The sequence below is a fragment of the Triticum aestivum genome, chromosome 2A (assembly GCF_018294505.1).
Source record: "Triticum aestivum cultivar Chinese Spring chromosome 2A, IWGSC CS RefSeq v2.1, whole genome shotgun sequence".
NCBI lineage: Eukaryota > Viridiplantae > Streptophyta > Magnoliopsida > Poales > Poaceae > Triticum > Triticum aestivum.
The window spans coordinates 89,217,381-89,234,557 of NC_057797.1; the positions used below are offsets into that span (position 1 = coordinate 89,217,381).

Below are 17,177 nucleotides of genomic sequence, written 5' to 3' on the forward strand. Positions count from 1 at the left end.
AATATTTGTAAATAATAAGCCCGAAGCCCAGTAGCCCCCGAGCCTTAATGCGGGCACGGGTGGCCGAATTAAGGATCAATATCCATAGTAAAATCACAAATTATGTGTAATGACTCTATGTATCCAAGTACTTTACGTCATTAATGCTCGGATCCGCATTGTACAAAACTTTGTTGACCGACCATCGGCTTCCACCTCCTTGGCCAGTAGCCGAGGAGTGTTTGTCCTACTTTATAAAGCCTTTATGAGGGCAAAGATTTACGACAAACAAGGCAATCTGGCCACACGGTTTTATAAACAAAGGTACGCAGAGAGATATGTTATATTACTGTTTAACAGAAGAAATGTATTCCAAAGAAAATAGTCCCGCTATCGGTTCCTTTCTTTGGGTTGTCATGCTAAGCATGATCATGAAACCTCAGCTCGAATGTAAGAGCAAAATATCGAGGATTTAGTTTGGGAGGCCAGTTAATAGCCCCCGGTAGTGTTCGGCGACAGTCGAGGTCAAGCCGTAAACACTTCGGCCAATGTTATGAATGGCCCGTCATAGTCATCGGATCGCTGACCAGTTTACGCTTATTGTGACAGTCAGTTTTCGGCTTTCTCCACTAAGGTGCTTAACCATGTGAGCTGGAAGCACAATCGCAGTGGTTCTCCCTTTGCACGCCTAGCCGAACAAAACGGAACGTAGGAAGCAAGTGCAGGAGCCGGGCAACCCAACTATTGACCGAAGACACAATTCGAAACCGATGCATATATAGCAATATCTGAGAATGTTTTTGCCGAATCCCTAAAGGTGTCCGGCGTTGCACTGCGAGACTAATGCTGGAAAAGCACAAATAGTTTAAAAGTGCCAAAAAGCTTGGAAAACCAAGAAACGTCAGTAAAAACATGACGTCCGAACAAGATCAAGTGTTCGGTGCCAATCCGAAAATTGGTCTTAGAAAAAAGAAGTGCTTCTGTCGTCCTTTAACATGACACATCCTATCTCAAGACTTCGAGCGGGTCAGCCTACGGCTTCAACCTCCTATCCCGAGGGCGGAGTACTTCTCATTAGGCCAGTTTAGCAAACTAAACTCTAGCGGCTTTGAGAGAGAAATTAGGCTCCCCGGCTAGTGACCGCACACTCGCGTCGAAAAAAGGAGTGATAAATAATAATAATAGAACTTTGCAACGACTGAGAAGAAGAACACTTATTATAAAACGGCTCAAATAAACTTAAGAGCCCCCAAGTGACTTGGGTAGAAGAATGATTGCATGTACCGAAGTACTTATATCATATCTATGTTCAACCGAACTTTAAACGCGTCTTAACCGACCGTCGGCTTCTCCCTCTTCGGTTAAGGACCGAAAAGTGTTATGTACTCCATCGGTCGAGAATATCGACGGTGTTTCCAATAACCAGGCAATCAGGCCATAAGGCTGTAACAGACAAAGCGCGCTCAGGGAACTTATGCTATATTACTGCGAAGAGTAAGAAGCATCTTCGAAGAAAATAGTACCCCCACCGATACCTTTCTTCGCTGCTCATTGTTATTATGAGACTTGTGCAATAGATTTTTTGTACTCATGAGTTCCGTTGTGTGCCGACCATCATTGAATAACTATAAGAGCGCTAGCTTTCGGCTTCACCCAGTCTGAGGTCCGGCTCGGGTAACCCGATCGTGACAATCGCAGAGGTGCTCCCTTTACTCCCTAGCCGAACAATCGGGAACATAGGGGTAAACACAGGAGCGAGGCAACCCAGCTTGCAAATCGCTTAAGTCAATGTGGTGCATATTGTGGCGTAATACACGAACAAGGAACGAAGCCGTACAAGTATAATCATATGCAAGAGGAAAAGCTTCATAAAGGAAGCCCCCAAGTAAACGGGGTATTTGAATTTATGCGTCACAAACAAAGTTTGGACAAGGAAATTTTTTAGAAGCAACTTTTTTCCAAAAAAGTATAATGCTTGGTCGAGCCGAACGCAAGTTAGAAATTAAAGCTTTGAGTATGAAAGCGACTTAGCTGGTTAATGTGTTCGGTAATGATGACGCGGTCCGAGCTTGATGCGGGGCAAGGTTCCATCCCTCAAGCCGGTCCCGAGGTGGCGGAGCGGAGAGCTTGACACGCCGAAGTGGTGACATAGCACGATCAATGCAGACCGGCAGAGTGACGCCGAAGTCCCCGGATCATTTTTCTGTGCACAAAAAATAGTGCAAACCGGAGATAATAGTAATAATGATAATAAAAAAATCGTTGCATAATAAATAATTTATGCAAAGTGAGTAATAAAAGAAATATGGCATGGCGCCGAAGTCAAGTCGATGCAGGGCGTCGGCGTGATGCGGTAAAAGCGTGGCAAAGCCTGAATTCGCAGGTCGGTCCGAGCTCCGAGTGCGGCGTTCGCCGGACTATATACAGAAACTGACCGAACCACCATGCGACTGTCGTTAATGCAGCCACCATTTGATAGACCTGTGTACATATGACGGACAAACCAGAGTAATAATTCCTTGGAAAAAATAAACCCAAACAAGCAAAAAATACTGGGATTAATAGCACCTGGTAGATTTGTTGTAGCAATCCGAAGGAAGGTGATTCCTAAAATTGGGACCCGCTCTGCACACCCATTGCCTGATGGGCGATAAAACGACGGCATGGCAATGCTGGTAAAGGTTGACTCACCGAGGTAAAGCCCTCGGCCCAGCTAATCATGACAGAGCTGGTCGGCTAGTGACGCCGAAGTGTCCAGAGTAGGTTGATGAAGAGATGGCGAAGCCCCCGGTCCAGCCGAGATGTCGAAGCCTCGATGTCAGCCGATGAGTCGAAGTAGGTCGGCGTGATGGACACCAGCTTGAAGAAGCAATAGTGCGGCCCTGTCGATGCAGGTCGTGACGTGGTCGATGCCGGCTTGATGAAGCGACCGTGCGGCGATGCCGGTATGCCCGCTCCGTGTAATCCGTGGGGCGGCGATGTTGGTGATGATTTATCCTTCGCGATGCCGGGCTCTTGTTCGGCTTGCCGAGATGATGATCCGAAGAAGTTGAGCTCGGCTCAACAAAGTGACGCCGTGTCTAGCGCAGGTCGGCAGCCGTGGAGTAATATTGCCGGACTGGTTTGACACCAGCATGATGTTGAAGATCATGTTCAAAAGATCTTACAGTTAGTGGGATGTGTTCGGGAACAAAACACAATACCCCATACAAAACTTCCTTCAAAAGGGATGTCCGAAATCCTGTTCATAAAAAAGATGAACTCGGGTCGGATTCGTTTTCGCGCAGAAAACAGATCCGAAAAGTGATGCACTAATCGGAAGGTTCCCGGAGTTTGGACGGTCGGATCGAGCCGAAATTTTGAGAGGTGGTAGATATAGGAATTCCGCAGCCGATCAACGGTTGGATCTTCCAAAGGACGTCCGAGCTAGAAGCTGGACACCACGCCCTAAACTCATCCAAATTCCCGTCCAGATTTGACAGGGCTCCGGTATATCGTGGATTGCCAGAGATTCCTCCATCGGAACTCGACGAAATTTTCCAGGGTTGTTGTAGACTCAATTCCGCACAATTCCACCAAAGCGATCGTCAAAGCGATACTCGAGGAGGTGGTGGTGGCAGATACGAGTTCGCTGTCCAGAAAAACAGCACGGTCGCTTGAGGGCAATGTTGACGTTGAGCCCCCGAGCTCCATAGATGATTCCTCCGTGATCTTGATAGAGATCGGAGTTGATGTTTGATGAAGGCCCTCATCCGAACATGACGATCGGAGATAGGGGCGCAATTCTTGGTCGAACCAAGGTGACCAGTCGAGCTGGTGACGAAGACGCCGAAGTCGCAGTTGATCTGCAGGCGAGCCATCGATCCTTTTGTCGATCACACAGCGGAACTCTCAATGAAAGCACCAATGTCGGTGTCAAAACCGGCGGATCTCGAGTAGTGGGTCCCGAACTGTGCGTCTAGGCCGGATGGTAACAGGAGGCAGGGAACACGATGTTTTACCCAGGTTCGGGCCCTCTTGATGGAGGTAAAACCCTACGTCCTGCTTGATTAATATTGATGATATGGGTAGTACAAGAGTAGATCTACCACGAGATCAAGGAGGCTAAACCCTAGAAGCTAGCCTATGGTATGATTGTTGTTGTGTGTTGTATATCTATCGACTAGCCTGGCCTCGGTTTATATAATGCACCGGAGGCCTAGGATAACAAGAGTCCTAGCCGAATACGCCGGTGGGGAGAAGTCCTTGTCTTGATCGCCAAGTCTTGTGGAATCTTCCTTGTATGCGGTAGCAGTCTGAACTGGCACATGAGTATACGGCCACGGGGGTCCTCGGCCCAATCTAATAGATCGGGAGATGACGTGGTGAGTACCCCCTAGTGCAGGACACCGTCACCCATCCTCAAGCCCCGCCGTGAGACCCTGGTTCAAACCACAAGCATCAAAGTTCCACTACGGTCACCGTGTTTTTTTTCCACCAAGTGCAACGACTCTAAGTACCACTACCGTCGCCAAGACCCAGATGGCGCCAAAAGTACCAAGATGAACGGGAACGACTACCGAGGTCTCTCCAAGTTCGACCAAGATTGCCGTGTACAACTACTGTCGACTCGGATTACGCCAAGTACACCGTCGGCCTTGGTTTCGCCAAGACCACCTCGAGTACGACTACACGACCGGAACACAAGTTCCTTGTATCACTTTCATCATAAGAACCGAGTCCGGCATGTCCGAAGACCCCAAGTACCATGACGCCCGAAGACATCGGATTCGTCAAGTTCATCCTCACACACGAGTACGACTTCACGTTGTTGGGCCGAGTACCACCGATGACCCTGAACAACTATGAAACGTGTACAACTACTTCCAAACGAGAACGACTACTTCCACTACCGTCGTCGCGAGAATGCCTACTTCCCTCTACGAACGAGAATCGTCCCCTTTGCACGCTCCGAAGGTATAACCCTGAGACGACGTCCGTGAACGAATGCTTGCGATGTTTGAGATGCTCATGTTTGCACTGTGTCCAATTTGTCACTCGTTTCCTTGTCGCCAACTCGTGGGACACCCGGTATTCGGGAGCACCCCACCATCTTCTGCAGGCAACCGCAAACTTCTCCTTTGCATCGTTATCTCAATCGAGTTACCGGAACCAGAACGTTGCCGTGGCACCCCTTTCCTTTCCACCACGGTGACAAATGCTTCATAATGCTCTTGTCAAGTTTTAATAAAAATTGCATAAACTTGTTCATGTCATCCGCATCATGATAACAACAACTAAAATGTTTAAATTGTTGTTGCTTTAAATTACTAAGGCATATGGGGATTTACCGGATTCGTTATTTGTCATATCCGGTCCCATTTAAATTGTTTAGATGGTGTAGTTTTGTTATGCCCCACCTCTTGCCATGTTTTAACAACATTTAATATTGTTGGGTACCTAAACGAGAGAGAACTAAATAATTGATGTGGTGTTCCGTCAATATGCAACTCGTTGCATATTGAGCTCCACTTAACTTGTAGTTTTGTTTGTGCCATTTGCCATGCCATGCATATTTAAACCGGACATGCATCATACTTGGTTGTGCATCATGCCATGCTTATGTGGTGGTTTTTTACTATGTTGTTTGCTTCTTTCCGGTGTTGCTTCTTCGGGTTAGTTCCAACAACGTCGCGTTTGTGAGGGTCCGTTCAACTACGACCGTTTGACTTCTTCATGGACTCGTTCTTCTTCCTTGCGGGATTTCAGGCAAGATGACCATACCCTCGAAATCACTTCTATCTTTGCTTGCTAGTTGCTCGCTCTTTTGCTATGCCTATGCTGCGATACCTACCACTTGCTTACCATGCCTCCTATATTGTTGAACCAAGCCTCTAACCCACCTTGTCCTAGCAAACCGTTGTTTGGCTATGTTACCGCTTTGCTTAGCCCCTCTTATAGCGTTCTTAGTTGCAGGTGAAGATTGAAGTTTGTTCCTTGTTGGAACATGGAGATGTTGTTTCTTGTTGGAACATATTTACTTGTTGGGATATCACAATATCTCTTATTTAATTAATGCATCTATATACTTGGTAAAGGGTGGAAGGCTCGGCCTTATGCCTGGTGTTTTGTTCCACTCTTGCCGCCCTAGTTTTCGTCATATCGGTGTTATGTCCCGGATTTGCGTTCCTTACGCGGTTGGGTAATAATGAGAACCCCTTGACAGTTCGCCTTGAGTAAAACTCCTCCAGCAATGCCCAACATTGGTTTTACCATTCACCACCTAGCCTTTTCTTTCCCTTGGGTTCTGCAGACTCAAGGGTCATCTTTATTTACCCCCCCCCCCCCGGGCCAGTGCTCCTCTGAGTGTTGGTCCAACCTGTCAGCTGTCGGTGGCCACCAGGGGCAACTCTGGGCTGGCCTACCCGTACCTAAGACAATCTGAGTGTGCCCTGAGAAAGAGATATGTCCAGCTCCTATCGGGATTTGTTGGCACATTCGGGCGGTGTTGTTGGTTTAGTTTTACCTTGTCGAAATGTCTTGTAACCGGGATTCTGAGTCTGATCGGGTCTTCCCGCTAGAAGGTCTATTCCTTCGTTGACCGTGAGAGCTTGTGATGGGCTAAGTTGGGACACCCCTGTAGGGATTTGAACTTTTGAAAGCCGTGCCCACGGTTATGGGCAGATGGGAATTTGTTAACGTCCGGTTGTAGAAAACCTGAAGTTGACCTTAATTAAAATGCATCAACCGCGTGTGTAACCGTGATGGTCTCTTTCCGGCGGAGTCCGAGAAGTGAACACGGTGTTGGAGTTATGCTTGACATAGGTTGTTCTAGGATCACTTCTTGATCATAGTTTCTCGATCGTGCTTTGCCTTCTCTTCTCGCTCTCATTTGCGTATGTAGCCACCATATATGCTAGTCGCTTGCTGCAGCTCCACCTCATACCTTTACCTTACCCATAAGCTTAAATAGTCTTGATCGCGAGGGTGTGAGATTGCTGAGTCCCCGTGACTCACAGATACTTCCAAAACCAATTTGCAGGTGCCGATGTTACCGAGCAGGTGACGCAACCAAGCTCAAGGAGGAGCTCGATGAAGGTCTTGTCCTTTATGTTGTTTCGTTCTAGTTGATCGGTAGTGGAGCCCAGTTGGGGTTGATCGGGGAACGTGTCGCATTTGGGGTTCTTCTTTTATTTTGGTTCAGTAGTCGGACCTTGATTGTATCTGGATGATGTAATATTTTATTCATGTAATTGTGTGAAGTGGCGATTGTAAGCCAACTATGTATCTCTTTCCCTTATGTATTACATGGGTTGTGTGAAGATTACCTCACTTGCGACATTGCTTTCAATGCGGTTATGCCTCTAAGTCATGCTTCGACACGTGGGAGATATAGCCGCATCGAGGGTGTTACAAGTTGGTATCAGAGCCTTCCCCGACCTTAGGAGCCCCCATTGCTTGATCGTTTTTAGCAGCCGTTGTTGAGTCTAGAAAAATGTTTTGAGTCATTTAGGAATTATATATCGGAGAGTTTAGGAATTCTTTTTACTCCCCAGTCCCTTCATCGCTCTGGTAAGGCTTCCTGACATAGAGTTTTGACTCTTAGCTTCTCAAATTTCACTAAATTTTTTTTAGGATCACGCGGGTATCTTGGAATCATTCTGATCGATTTGTGACGAGAACATTGTTCTTGGTGCCTCCTGTCATTTAGGGGTTGTGGCAGTGTCCCGGGGAGTTGAGCTCCGAGGTGTTGTCGTCACAATTTTATCGTTGCAGTTCTGGAATACCTGAGCTTAGTTCGCCGACATCGAAAATCTCTTTTATGCAGTTGTTGGTGAGATAACCTCGACGCCACCCAGTACTGGGGCGGGAGTTCGGGAGTATTGCCATAACTCGTATAACGGATGCTTTTCGAAGGTTGAGGTAGACGATTTCCGAAGGTTTCTTGGTTATGTGTTGAAGGATGGATACAGCTGGATGTAGGATTTGCTAGTTTGGGTGAGATATTATGCTTCCCCTGTATCCCCAACACCTGATTGCATAACCGGAAAATTTTGGGAGTTTCATAGGTGGGAACTCAAGTAGCTCTTAGGATATCTTTCCGACAGATATATGATATGAAATTGGGGTTCGACGTCTAGTGGTCCGCCTATCCACGGTTGGTTTTACAGTGGTCTCGTTGTGTCTTAAAGAGTCCTTGGCTATGCCGACTCGGGGACGCTTCATATGTCATGTGCACTGCCTTGTACATGATGGTGCTGTACGATCGAGCCCGTGTAGGCCCCACCACGAAAACTTCGGATGAAATCTCTATCATATGTTTGCTCTGGCTTATTCTGCAAGCCAATCCTTTGTTTTTGTTTTGAGCTGTGGTATTCGAGTTGCTTCAATGGCAAATGTTGATTCCATACCTTCCCCCAAATGGTGTTCTCATACTTCGATGTGAATACTAATCCTTCTCGATCATCGAGTTTGTCATTTCAATTTCTTGTCATCCGGTGTGTTTCTTTTCAAGTGGATCCGATCATTTCAACTTCTGCAAGATCAATTATCACTTCTTCTCAATGGTGTTTGTTTCATTGGTATCCAAGTTGCCTTTGTTTCCCACCCTTGTTTCTTCAAGGACTCATATATCTTAATCAAGTATCCTTTTACTCTTGTGAAGTCTCTCCATCCTTTTCCGTCAATATTTTTATCCGGTGATTCTCATGAAGATCATAACAGAGCTTCAAGTTCAACATTCGTCATTCTTTTCTTCTCCGGTGGATTCAATTCAAGCTTTGTTGATCATATTCCTTTCCTCGTTTTAAATGTTGTCTCATGCCGGTGCACCTCTTAATCATCCACTTCTCACTATTCAATTGTTCCGGAGTGCTGAAGATATCTCTGAAGGCTCGTCTTTTCATTCAAGATCCGTTCAAACATATCTTCGAGGACGTTCTCTCATTCAAGACTTTTTATTCAACCGGTGCAATCTCTCCTTCAAATCGTTCTATGGTGTATATTTTGAGTGGGCCCTAACCCACAGGTCTATTCCCAGGATCTTACCTGACTCTTCTTATTTCCCGGAGATATCCTCAAATTTCTTGTCAAAGTTTGATGTAAGAATGAATTATCATCAGTCAAATGTATTTCTCCAAGATCTTTCAAATTCTTTTCATCGTTGGCTCAACCTCTCCTCTTTTAATCATCCCGGAGTGTCTCAATAATTCTTGGTGGTGTTTTTTTTCATCGTCATTTGAAGACCGAAGAAGAGTTTTACCTCCATATCTTATCCGTTCTCTCAGAGATTCGTGGTTCTAATTCGAGGCCATCCTCTCATAATTGTTTTGATTGTGAGAATTCTTTTCACCTATCCGGAGCAATTCAAGAGTCTTCTCAGTTTGATTACCCAGAGTCCATCATTTCAGGCTTATTCATTCTCAGCTGTCAGTTATCATTCTCCTATTTTACCGGTCCTTCGTTCTAGTGATCTTCAATCGGCTTGTGATCTCTTCGTTCTCATGTTTCTAAATCCTCTCAATCTCTGTTCATTTTATAATTCTTCCCGATGTTTCTTTATCTTTTCTTCGTTCATTTTAATTCTTACGGTGGTTCGTTCAAGATTTCTCTTCCTCATCAATTTATTCGTTATTTCAATTCTACCGGTGGTGTGTTGAAGATTTTCTCAAGTTTATGTTATATCTCTCTTAATCTTTTCTACGAGAATAAGTGGTATGCCAAATCCGTTGCTTGTCATCAATTTAATTGGTGAAGGATACGCATTATGTAATTCTTATTCTTGTTTCATCCATGTGTTAATCCTTTCTTCCGGAATTTGTTCACAATGACTAATTCTCGTTGTCAATTCGTCATCTTCTGTTTTCTCCCGGAGTTCCAACCTCTTTCAATTATGTCACCACGAAGATCCATCTAAATCATTACAAGGTTTCACCTTGTGTTTTCAACTTCTCTTTTTTTGTTATCATTTTTGTTTATCGGAGTTCTTCATGGAGGCTCTACTTGATGGTTCATCAAGGATTTTAGTCCTTTTTTCGAATTTTTCATCGACATTCTTTCAGAGGAGCTCAAGCATTCTTCATCTTGCATTTCGAAGTGCAATTCCTTCATATCTCATCTTTTGAGGTGGTATTATGTCATTCTTGATAATTAGAGTTCATGTTTCATGAGTCACATGTTGTTAAGAATTAGGTATTTTAAATCCATCTATCTCTTCATTGGAATTATCTTGGGTTATATTTCACCAAAGCCTTCCCTAAGGATTGTTGCTATTTATGGTGCTTATAAATGATCCAAGTTCTTCATCTATCCTCTAGATGAAATAAGTTTCTCGTCTCCTTGTTCTTACCAATCAAATTCTTTCCCGTGAGTGGCAGGTTTTCATCTCTTAATTTGAGATGTACTCCACAAGACCATATCAAGCTTATCCTTTCGTTGTTGGTTTTCCAACAACTCCGCTCGACCCGTTTCCTAAGGATGCCTTCTCAAGCTCTTTTGTGGCATAAGATGGCATTTTCTTCTCCATTCTTTTCCAATTATCTATATTCTATTCTTTCGTTCCGGAGGCATTGTGATGTTGCTCTTTTCAACCATCATCTCGTGTGTCAAAGATCATGTTCTTTTCGTGCTTATCCTTTAACCGGATTGTGTGCCATTCTGCTCAAGTTCTTTTCGCCTTATCAAGCCTTGCATCTCTTTCAACCGGAGTGCTGTCTAAGATATTTCTTACTCCTTGTTCCATTCATTTAATACTTCCGGAGGCAATGTTTTGTAATGTCATCAAGTATCTTCTCATCTTATCAAGTTCTTATTCAATTTCTTTTCTTTTCAACCGAAGTGCTGTCCGAATTTGTAATTCCTTATTCCGCTTCCCTACCGGAGTGCTTTCAACTTCATTTATCTCCGTTGTATTCTTTTCTCGATATGGCTTAACCTTTTCAAGGTTCTTTGGTTTCACTCGTTTGTCAAAGGAGCAACTTAGTTTTACCTCTCCTTTTTCTCTTCCGTTGTCCCTCCCGTGCCATTCTAGATCTCGGGATGAGATCCTCTCGTAGTGGTGGAGTGTTGTGACGCCCCAAGACCGGAGCTTCAGATGCCTTCCAGGGTTTCTGGGTTTCGTCTTGTGATTTATTTGGTCCGTTGCATTTCATCTTTGCATCACGTGCATTGCATCATGTCATCATGCCATCATCTCATAAATCTTTTGCATCTCAACTAAATAAATTGTGTGGATCTTCGATCCATTTAAATCGAGGGAAGGGTGACTTCTCTTTATAACATATCCTCCCAATATTTTAGGGAGCTATATTAAACCATTCCATTTGCTTGGAGTCACCCACAAACACATATGCACCGTTCTTCAAATTTCCTTTTATCCTTCTCAACTTCCCCTTCTTCCTTTGGGGCCTTTTAGTAAAATTGAGTGGCAATTTTACTTTACCCATAAATGTTCCAAATCTGCCCATAAATCACATATATTGTGTAGGGTCACCTCCTATAATTTCAACCCATTTGGAGTTCATTTGAATGGGTTTCGAAATTCGAACTTGTCGAGTTAAATCCAACGCGTGTGGATTTTACTTCCTCTAAAAACCGCCAGGCCTTTTTGTCAAATTCCTCGTATTTTTGCGAGTCCGGAATATTATCCATGTGTCCAAATCCTATCCCTAACTCTTCCTTTCTTCTCTTTTTCTTCTTTGTTATTTTCTGTTTATAGAAAATAAGAGAAATAGGAGCCCAACCAGCCATCGGGCCACCTGGGCCTCCCATCCTCCCCGTAGTCCTCCAGGCCGGCCCAGTTTCCTTGCCCCTCTAAGGCCAGCCCGCACCGGCTCTAACCCTACCGATTCCCCTGCTCGATCCCTTCCCTCGTCCTCCCTCCAGCGCCGCCAGGAGATGGCCGCTCCGCGCTCGATCCCCTTTTCCCTCGCTTCGATCTCCCTCGTAGTGCCCCAGTCCTCGATCCCCTGTCTCTCCTGCCTGCCTTCGCCACGCATCCTCCATGCCTCGCCCCTCTCCGCTCGCGTTGCCCGCTGGCCCCGGCATACGTTGCGCCGGTGAGCTCCTCCCGGACTCGTTCCACTTCTCCTCACCTTGCGCCGCCCCTCTCCCTCGAGTCCTCGCCATGGACCTGCTCCCAGCGCCGGCGAACCCTCCAACTCTGCAGGGCTCCTCTCCTTGCGCGCCTGCAACCCCTGCATCACTCCCGAAGGCCACCCTACGCGCGACCCTGACGACTTGCTGCAGTCGTTCGCCGCCACAGGAGCCTCGTGTCCGGTTCCCTCGAGGTCCCGTGCTGCCGGACCTCTCCTGCACCTCCGCCGCACGCAGGGCCCCTCGTGCCTTTCACTATCGTCACCCGGCCAGATCCGGAGGTCTTCCGCTCCTTGCTGCCCGCTCACCCGTCCCGCTGCCTTCATCGATCGTCTCCTAGAGGAAGTGACGAGGCAGCCCGCAGCGCCTGTGTCTACCCGCGATCCCCTGCTCACATGCTTTCCTCCCGCATCACGCCCGTCCTCAAGCCCCGCCGTGAGACCCCGGTTCAAACCACAAGCATCAAAGTTCCACTACGGTCGCCGTATTTTTTTCCCACCAAGTGCAACGACTCTAAGTACCACTACCGTCGCCAAGACCAAGATGGCGCCAAAAGTACCAAAACAAATGGGAACGACTACCGAGGTCTCTCCAAGTTCGACCAAAATTGCCGTGTACAACTACTGTCGACTCGGATTACGCCAAGTACACCGTCGGCCTTGGTTTCGCCAAGATCACCTCGAGTACGACTTCACGACCGGAACACAAGTTCCTTGTATCACTTTCGTCACAAGAACCGAGTCCGGCATGTCCGATGACCCCAAGTACCATGACGCCCGAAGACATCGGATTCGTCAAGTTCATCCTTGCACACGAGTACGACTTCACGTTGTTGGGCCGAGTACCACCGATGACCCTGAACAACTATGAAATGTGTACAACTACTTCCAAACGAGAACGACTACTTCCACTACCGTCGTCGTGAGAACGCCTACTTCCCTCTACGAACGATAATCGTCCCCTTTGCACGCTCCGAAGGTATAACCCTGAGACGACGTCCGTGAACGAATGCTTGCGATGTTTGAGATGCTCATGTTTGCACTGTGTCCAATTTGTTACTCGTTTCTTTGTCGCCAACTCATGGGACACCTGGTATCCGGGAGCACCCCACCATCTTCTGCACGCAACCGCACACTTCTCCTTTGCATCGGTATCTCAATCGAGTTACCGGAACCAGAATGTTGCCGTGGAACCCCTTTCCTTTCCACCAAGGTGACAAATGCTTCATAATGCTCTTGTCAAGTTTTAATAAAAATTGCATAAACTTGTTCATGTCATCCGCATCATGATAACAACAATTAAAATGTTTAAATTGTTGTTGCTTTAAATTACTAAGGCATATGGGGATTTACCGGATTCGTTATTTGTCATATCCGGTCTCATTTAAATTGTTTAGATGGTGTAGTTTTGTTATGCCCCACCTCTTGCCATGTTTTAACAACATTTAATATTGTTGGGTACCTAAACGAGAGAGAACTAAATAATTGATGTGGTGTTCCGTCAATATGCAACTCGTTGCATATTGAGCTCCACTTAACTTGTAGTTTTGTTTGTGCCATTTGCCATGCCATGCATATTTAAACCGGACATGCATCATACTTGGTTGTGCATCATGCCATGCTTATGTGGTGGTTTTTTACTATGTTGTTTGCTTCTTTCTGGTGTTGCTTCTTCGGGTTAGTTCCGATAACGTCGCGTTTGTGAGGGTCCGTTCAACTACGACCGTTTGACTTCTTCATGGACTCGTTCTTCTTCCTTGCGGGATTTCAGGCAAGATGACCATACCCTCGAAATCACTTCTATCTTTGCTTGCTAGTTGCTCGCTCTTTTGTTATGCATATGCTGCGATACCTACCACTTGCTTACCATGCCTCCTATATTGTTGAACCAAGCCTCTAACCCACTTTGTCCTAGCAAACCGTTGTTTGGCTATGTTACCGCTTTGCTCAGCCCCTCTTATAGCATTCTTAGTTGCAGGTGAAGATTGAAGTTTGTTCCTTGTTGGAACATGGAGATGTTGTTTCTTGTTGGAACATATTTACTTGTTGGGATATCACAATATCTCTTATTTAATTAATGCATCTATATACTTGGTAAAGGGTGGAAGGCTCGGCCTTATGCCTGGTGTTTTGTTCCACTCTTGCCGCCTTAGTTTCCGTCACATCGGTGTTATGTTCCCGAATTTTGCGTTCCTTACGCGGTTGGGTAATAATGGGAACCCCTTGACAGTTCGCCTTGAGTAAAACTCCTCCAGCAATGCACAACATTGGTTTTACCATTCGCCACCTAGCGACTCAAGGGTCATCTTTATTTAATCCCCCCCCGGGCCAGTGCTCCTCTGAGTGTTGGTCCGACCTGTCAGCTGCCGGTGGCCACCAGGGGCAATCTGGGCTGGCCTACCCGTACCTAAGACAATCTGAGTGTGCCCTGAGAAAGAGATATGTGCAGCTCCTATCGAGATTTGTCGGCACATTCGGGCGGTGTTGCTGGTTTAGTTTTACCTTGTCGAAATGTCTTGTAACCGGGATTCTGAGTCTGATCGGGTCTTCCTGCTAGAAGGTCTATTCCTTCGTTGACCGTGAGAGCTTGTGATGGGCTAAGTTGGGACACCCTTGCAGGGATTTGAACTTTTGAAAGCCGTGCCCGCGGTTATGGGCAGATGAGAATTTGTTAACGTTCGGTTGTAGAAAACCTGAAGTTGACCTTAATTAAAATGCATCAACCGCGTGTGTAACCGTGATGGTTTCTTTCCGGCGGAGTCCGGGAAGTGAACACGGTGTTGGAGTTATGCTTGACGTAGATTGTTCTAGGATCACTTCTTGATCATAGTTTCTCGATCGTGCTTTGCCTTCTCTTCTCGCTCTCATTTGCGTATGTAGCCACCATATATGCTAGTCGCTTGCTGCAGATCCACCTCATACCTTTACCTTACCCATAAGCTTAAATAGTCTTGATCGCGAGGGTGTGAGATTGCTGAGTCCCCGTGACTCATAGATACTTTCAAAACCAATTTGCAGGTGCCGATGTTACCGAGCAGGTGACGCAACCAAGCTCAAGGAGGAGTTCGATGAAGATCTTGTCCTTTATGTTGTTTCGTTCTAGTTGATCGGTAGTGGAGCCCAATTGGGGTCGATCGGGGACTGTGTGACATTTGGGGTTCTTCTTTTATTTTGGTTCAGTAGTCGAACCTTGATTGTATCTGGATGATGTAATGCTTTATTCATGTAATTGTGTGAAGTGACGATTGTAAGCCAACTATGTATCTCTTTCCCTTATGTATTACATGGGTTCTGTGAAGATTACCTCACTTGCGACATTGCTTTCAATGCGGTTATGCCTCTAAGTCGTGCTTCGACACGTGGGAGATATAGCCGCATCGAGGGTGTTACAATGTACTACAGGTCAGAGGACGGATCATTTGCACACATGCATTATTGGATGAAACTCAAAGGGCAGCATGTGTGGGGACAACATGTGTCGGGACTCAAGCTAGTATCCTTGAATTTGATCTATTCATGAAAAACTTGTTGAACATCCGTTTAATCTTGTTAAATTTAACTATTGTTGTAGTAGACATAATTGCATGCTACAGATTTTGATGAATTCCGTCATGATTGATGAAAAGTCATCCGATTAGTTGAAATCCGATTCAAAAGCCATCCATGGTTGAATGGTGAAAGCGCCCCGCAATCTAAAAGAAAAAATAGGTTCAACACGTGCCGGTGCATTGAATCTGTATGCGGATAGCGTTGGATGATCGGCTTCCGCATCCGTGTGATTCTTCATGTCCACTAACGAATGCAGTGTTCGGTTGAGGGATGAGCGTTGCAGATGCCCTTATTACTGCTTCTGCTTGCCAATAATGAAATCGATGGAACCCCCGCCAGTAAATATGGTGCCGTAAGGTCAACACGCCATCTAGCACGAGCGTTGATAATTTCTGATCTGGCCACTCGCATCATCAAGCTTGCAATGTGCGTCGGCTTAACCAGTACACACATGTCACCTCAAGTCCACGCACGCTCTTCACTCTCTCCCCGAACGGGCGAGTGAGAGATGTAACGATCACACAACATCTAAAGAGGTGCAACTAATACGCGATCTAATCGAACTTCGACAAATCATGAGTGTGTGGTAGCACCGCCTAAAAAAGAGAGTGTGTGGTAGGAGTACGTACGACGAGGGCGTAGCCGGTGACGGTGGCCCAGGAGTTGCCGAGCGTAGCGCCGGCGAGGTGGACGTTGCCGAGGTGGCCGGAGAACATCACGGACACCAGCGGGATGCCGTAGTAGGACATGTTGGTCAGGACCATCGGCACCGCGAACCGCAGCTGCGCCCATGCCTCCTCCGTGTCGATCAAGCGGTGTAACCACGCCGGCGAGCAGGGATTCGCCTCGCCGCCCTTGCCATCGGCGGGCTCGCAGGCACCGAGCAGCGGAGCCGAAGCCGAAGACATGCCGGCCCGCCGCACGAGATGGGAGAAGAGCTCGGTTGATTTTGTGGTGTCTGGTGCCGATGGCGATCAGCGAGATATAGCGACGTGGACTGGAGATGTAGTAGCGGATAGTAGCGGGTGAGCCGCCTAGACCCCTTTTTTGTGCGGGGCCGGTGGGCTGCGGAATGTGGAACGGATGGTGGTGGAGAAAAGAAGAAGATCGGGCGTCGTACACATTTGGCGAACATTTAATGCTCCAGTGTTCAGGGCAGTGCGAAACTGTACTCCTACAAATCCAAACGTTTTCGTGGCGTGCGTGCGAAACTGTACTCCTACAAATCCAAGCGTTTTCGTGGCGTGCGAAATAGTAGTAGTCAGCGGCGGCGCCAGGGGTATTCACCTGTATTCATGTGAATACCCAAAATTTGGCCCAAACAAATTAGTAGATGTCTTCATTCAACGGCCCACAAGCCGACAGCCCACAAAACATGCCGGCTACAGGCCTACAGCCCAGCCGACCACCTCGTTTCATTGATTCGTTCGACGCCAATCCATTCCCCAACCTAACCTAGCGCGAGCGGCGGCGGCGGCGGCGATGTGGCCAGTACTGCAAGCAGCGGCCAAGGGCCAACGGAGCCGGCGACGGGCGACCAGGTTCCATTCTCCTTGTCGATGTCTTCTCTTAGTTCTC

General features: G+C 46.7%; 1 protein-coding gene across 1 annotated transcript; it reads right to left on the reverse strand.

The window, feature by feature from the left end:
• Window positions 1-4,241: 4,241 nt before the first annotated feature.
• On the reverse strand, window positions 4,242-16,663 carry LOC123187720 (protein DETOXIFICATION 18). Its single transcript, XM_044599644.1, has 2 exons — window positions 16,229-16,663; window positions 4,242-4,400 (listed from the first exon to the last, which is right to left on the reverse strand). The coding sequence occupies exons 1-2, from the start codon at window positions 16,505-16,507 to the stop codon at window positions 4,371-4,373; spliced, it is 309 nt and encodes a 102-aa protein (XP_044455579.1). The 5' UTR covers window positions 16,508-16,663; the 3' UTR covers window positions 4,242-4,370.
• Window positions 16,664-17,177: the final 514 nt, after the last annotated feature.

Coding starts and splice junctions, on each gene's coding strand:
- LOC123187720 (XM_044599644.1), bottom strand. CDS start 16,507: ATGTCTTCGGCTTCGGCTCCGCTGCTCGGTGCCTGCGAGCCCGCCGAT. Junction 4,401..16,228: donor TCACCGGCTACGCCCTCGTC/GTACGTACTCCT, acceptor GGTTTGAACCAG/GGTCTCACGGCGGGGCTTGA.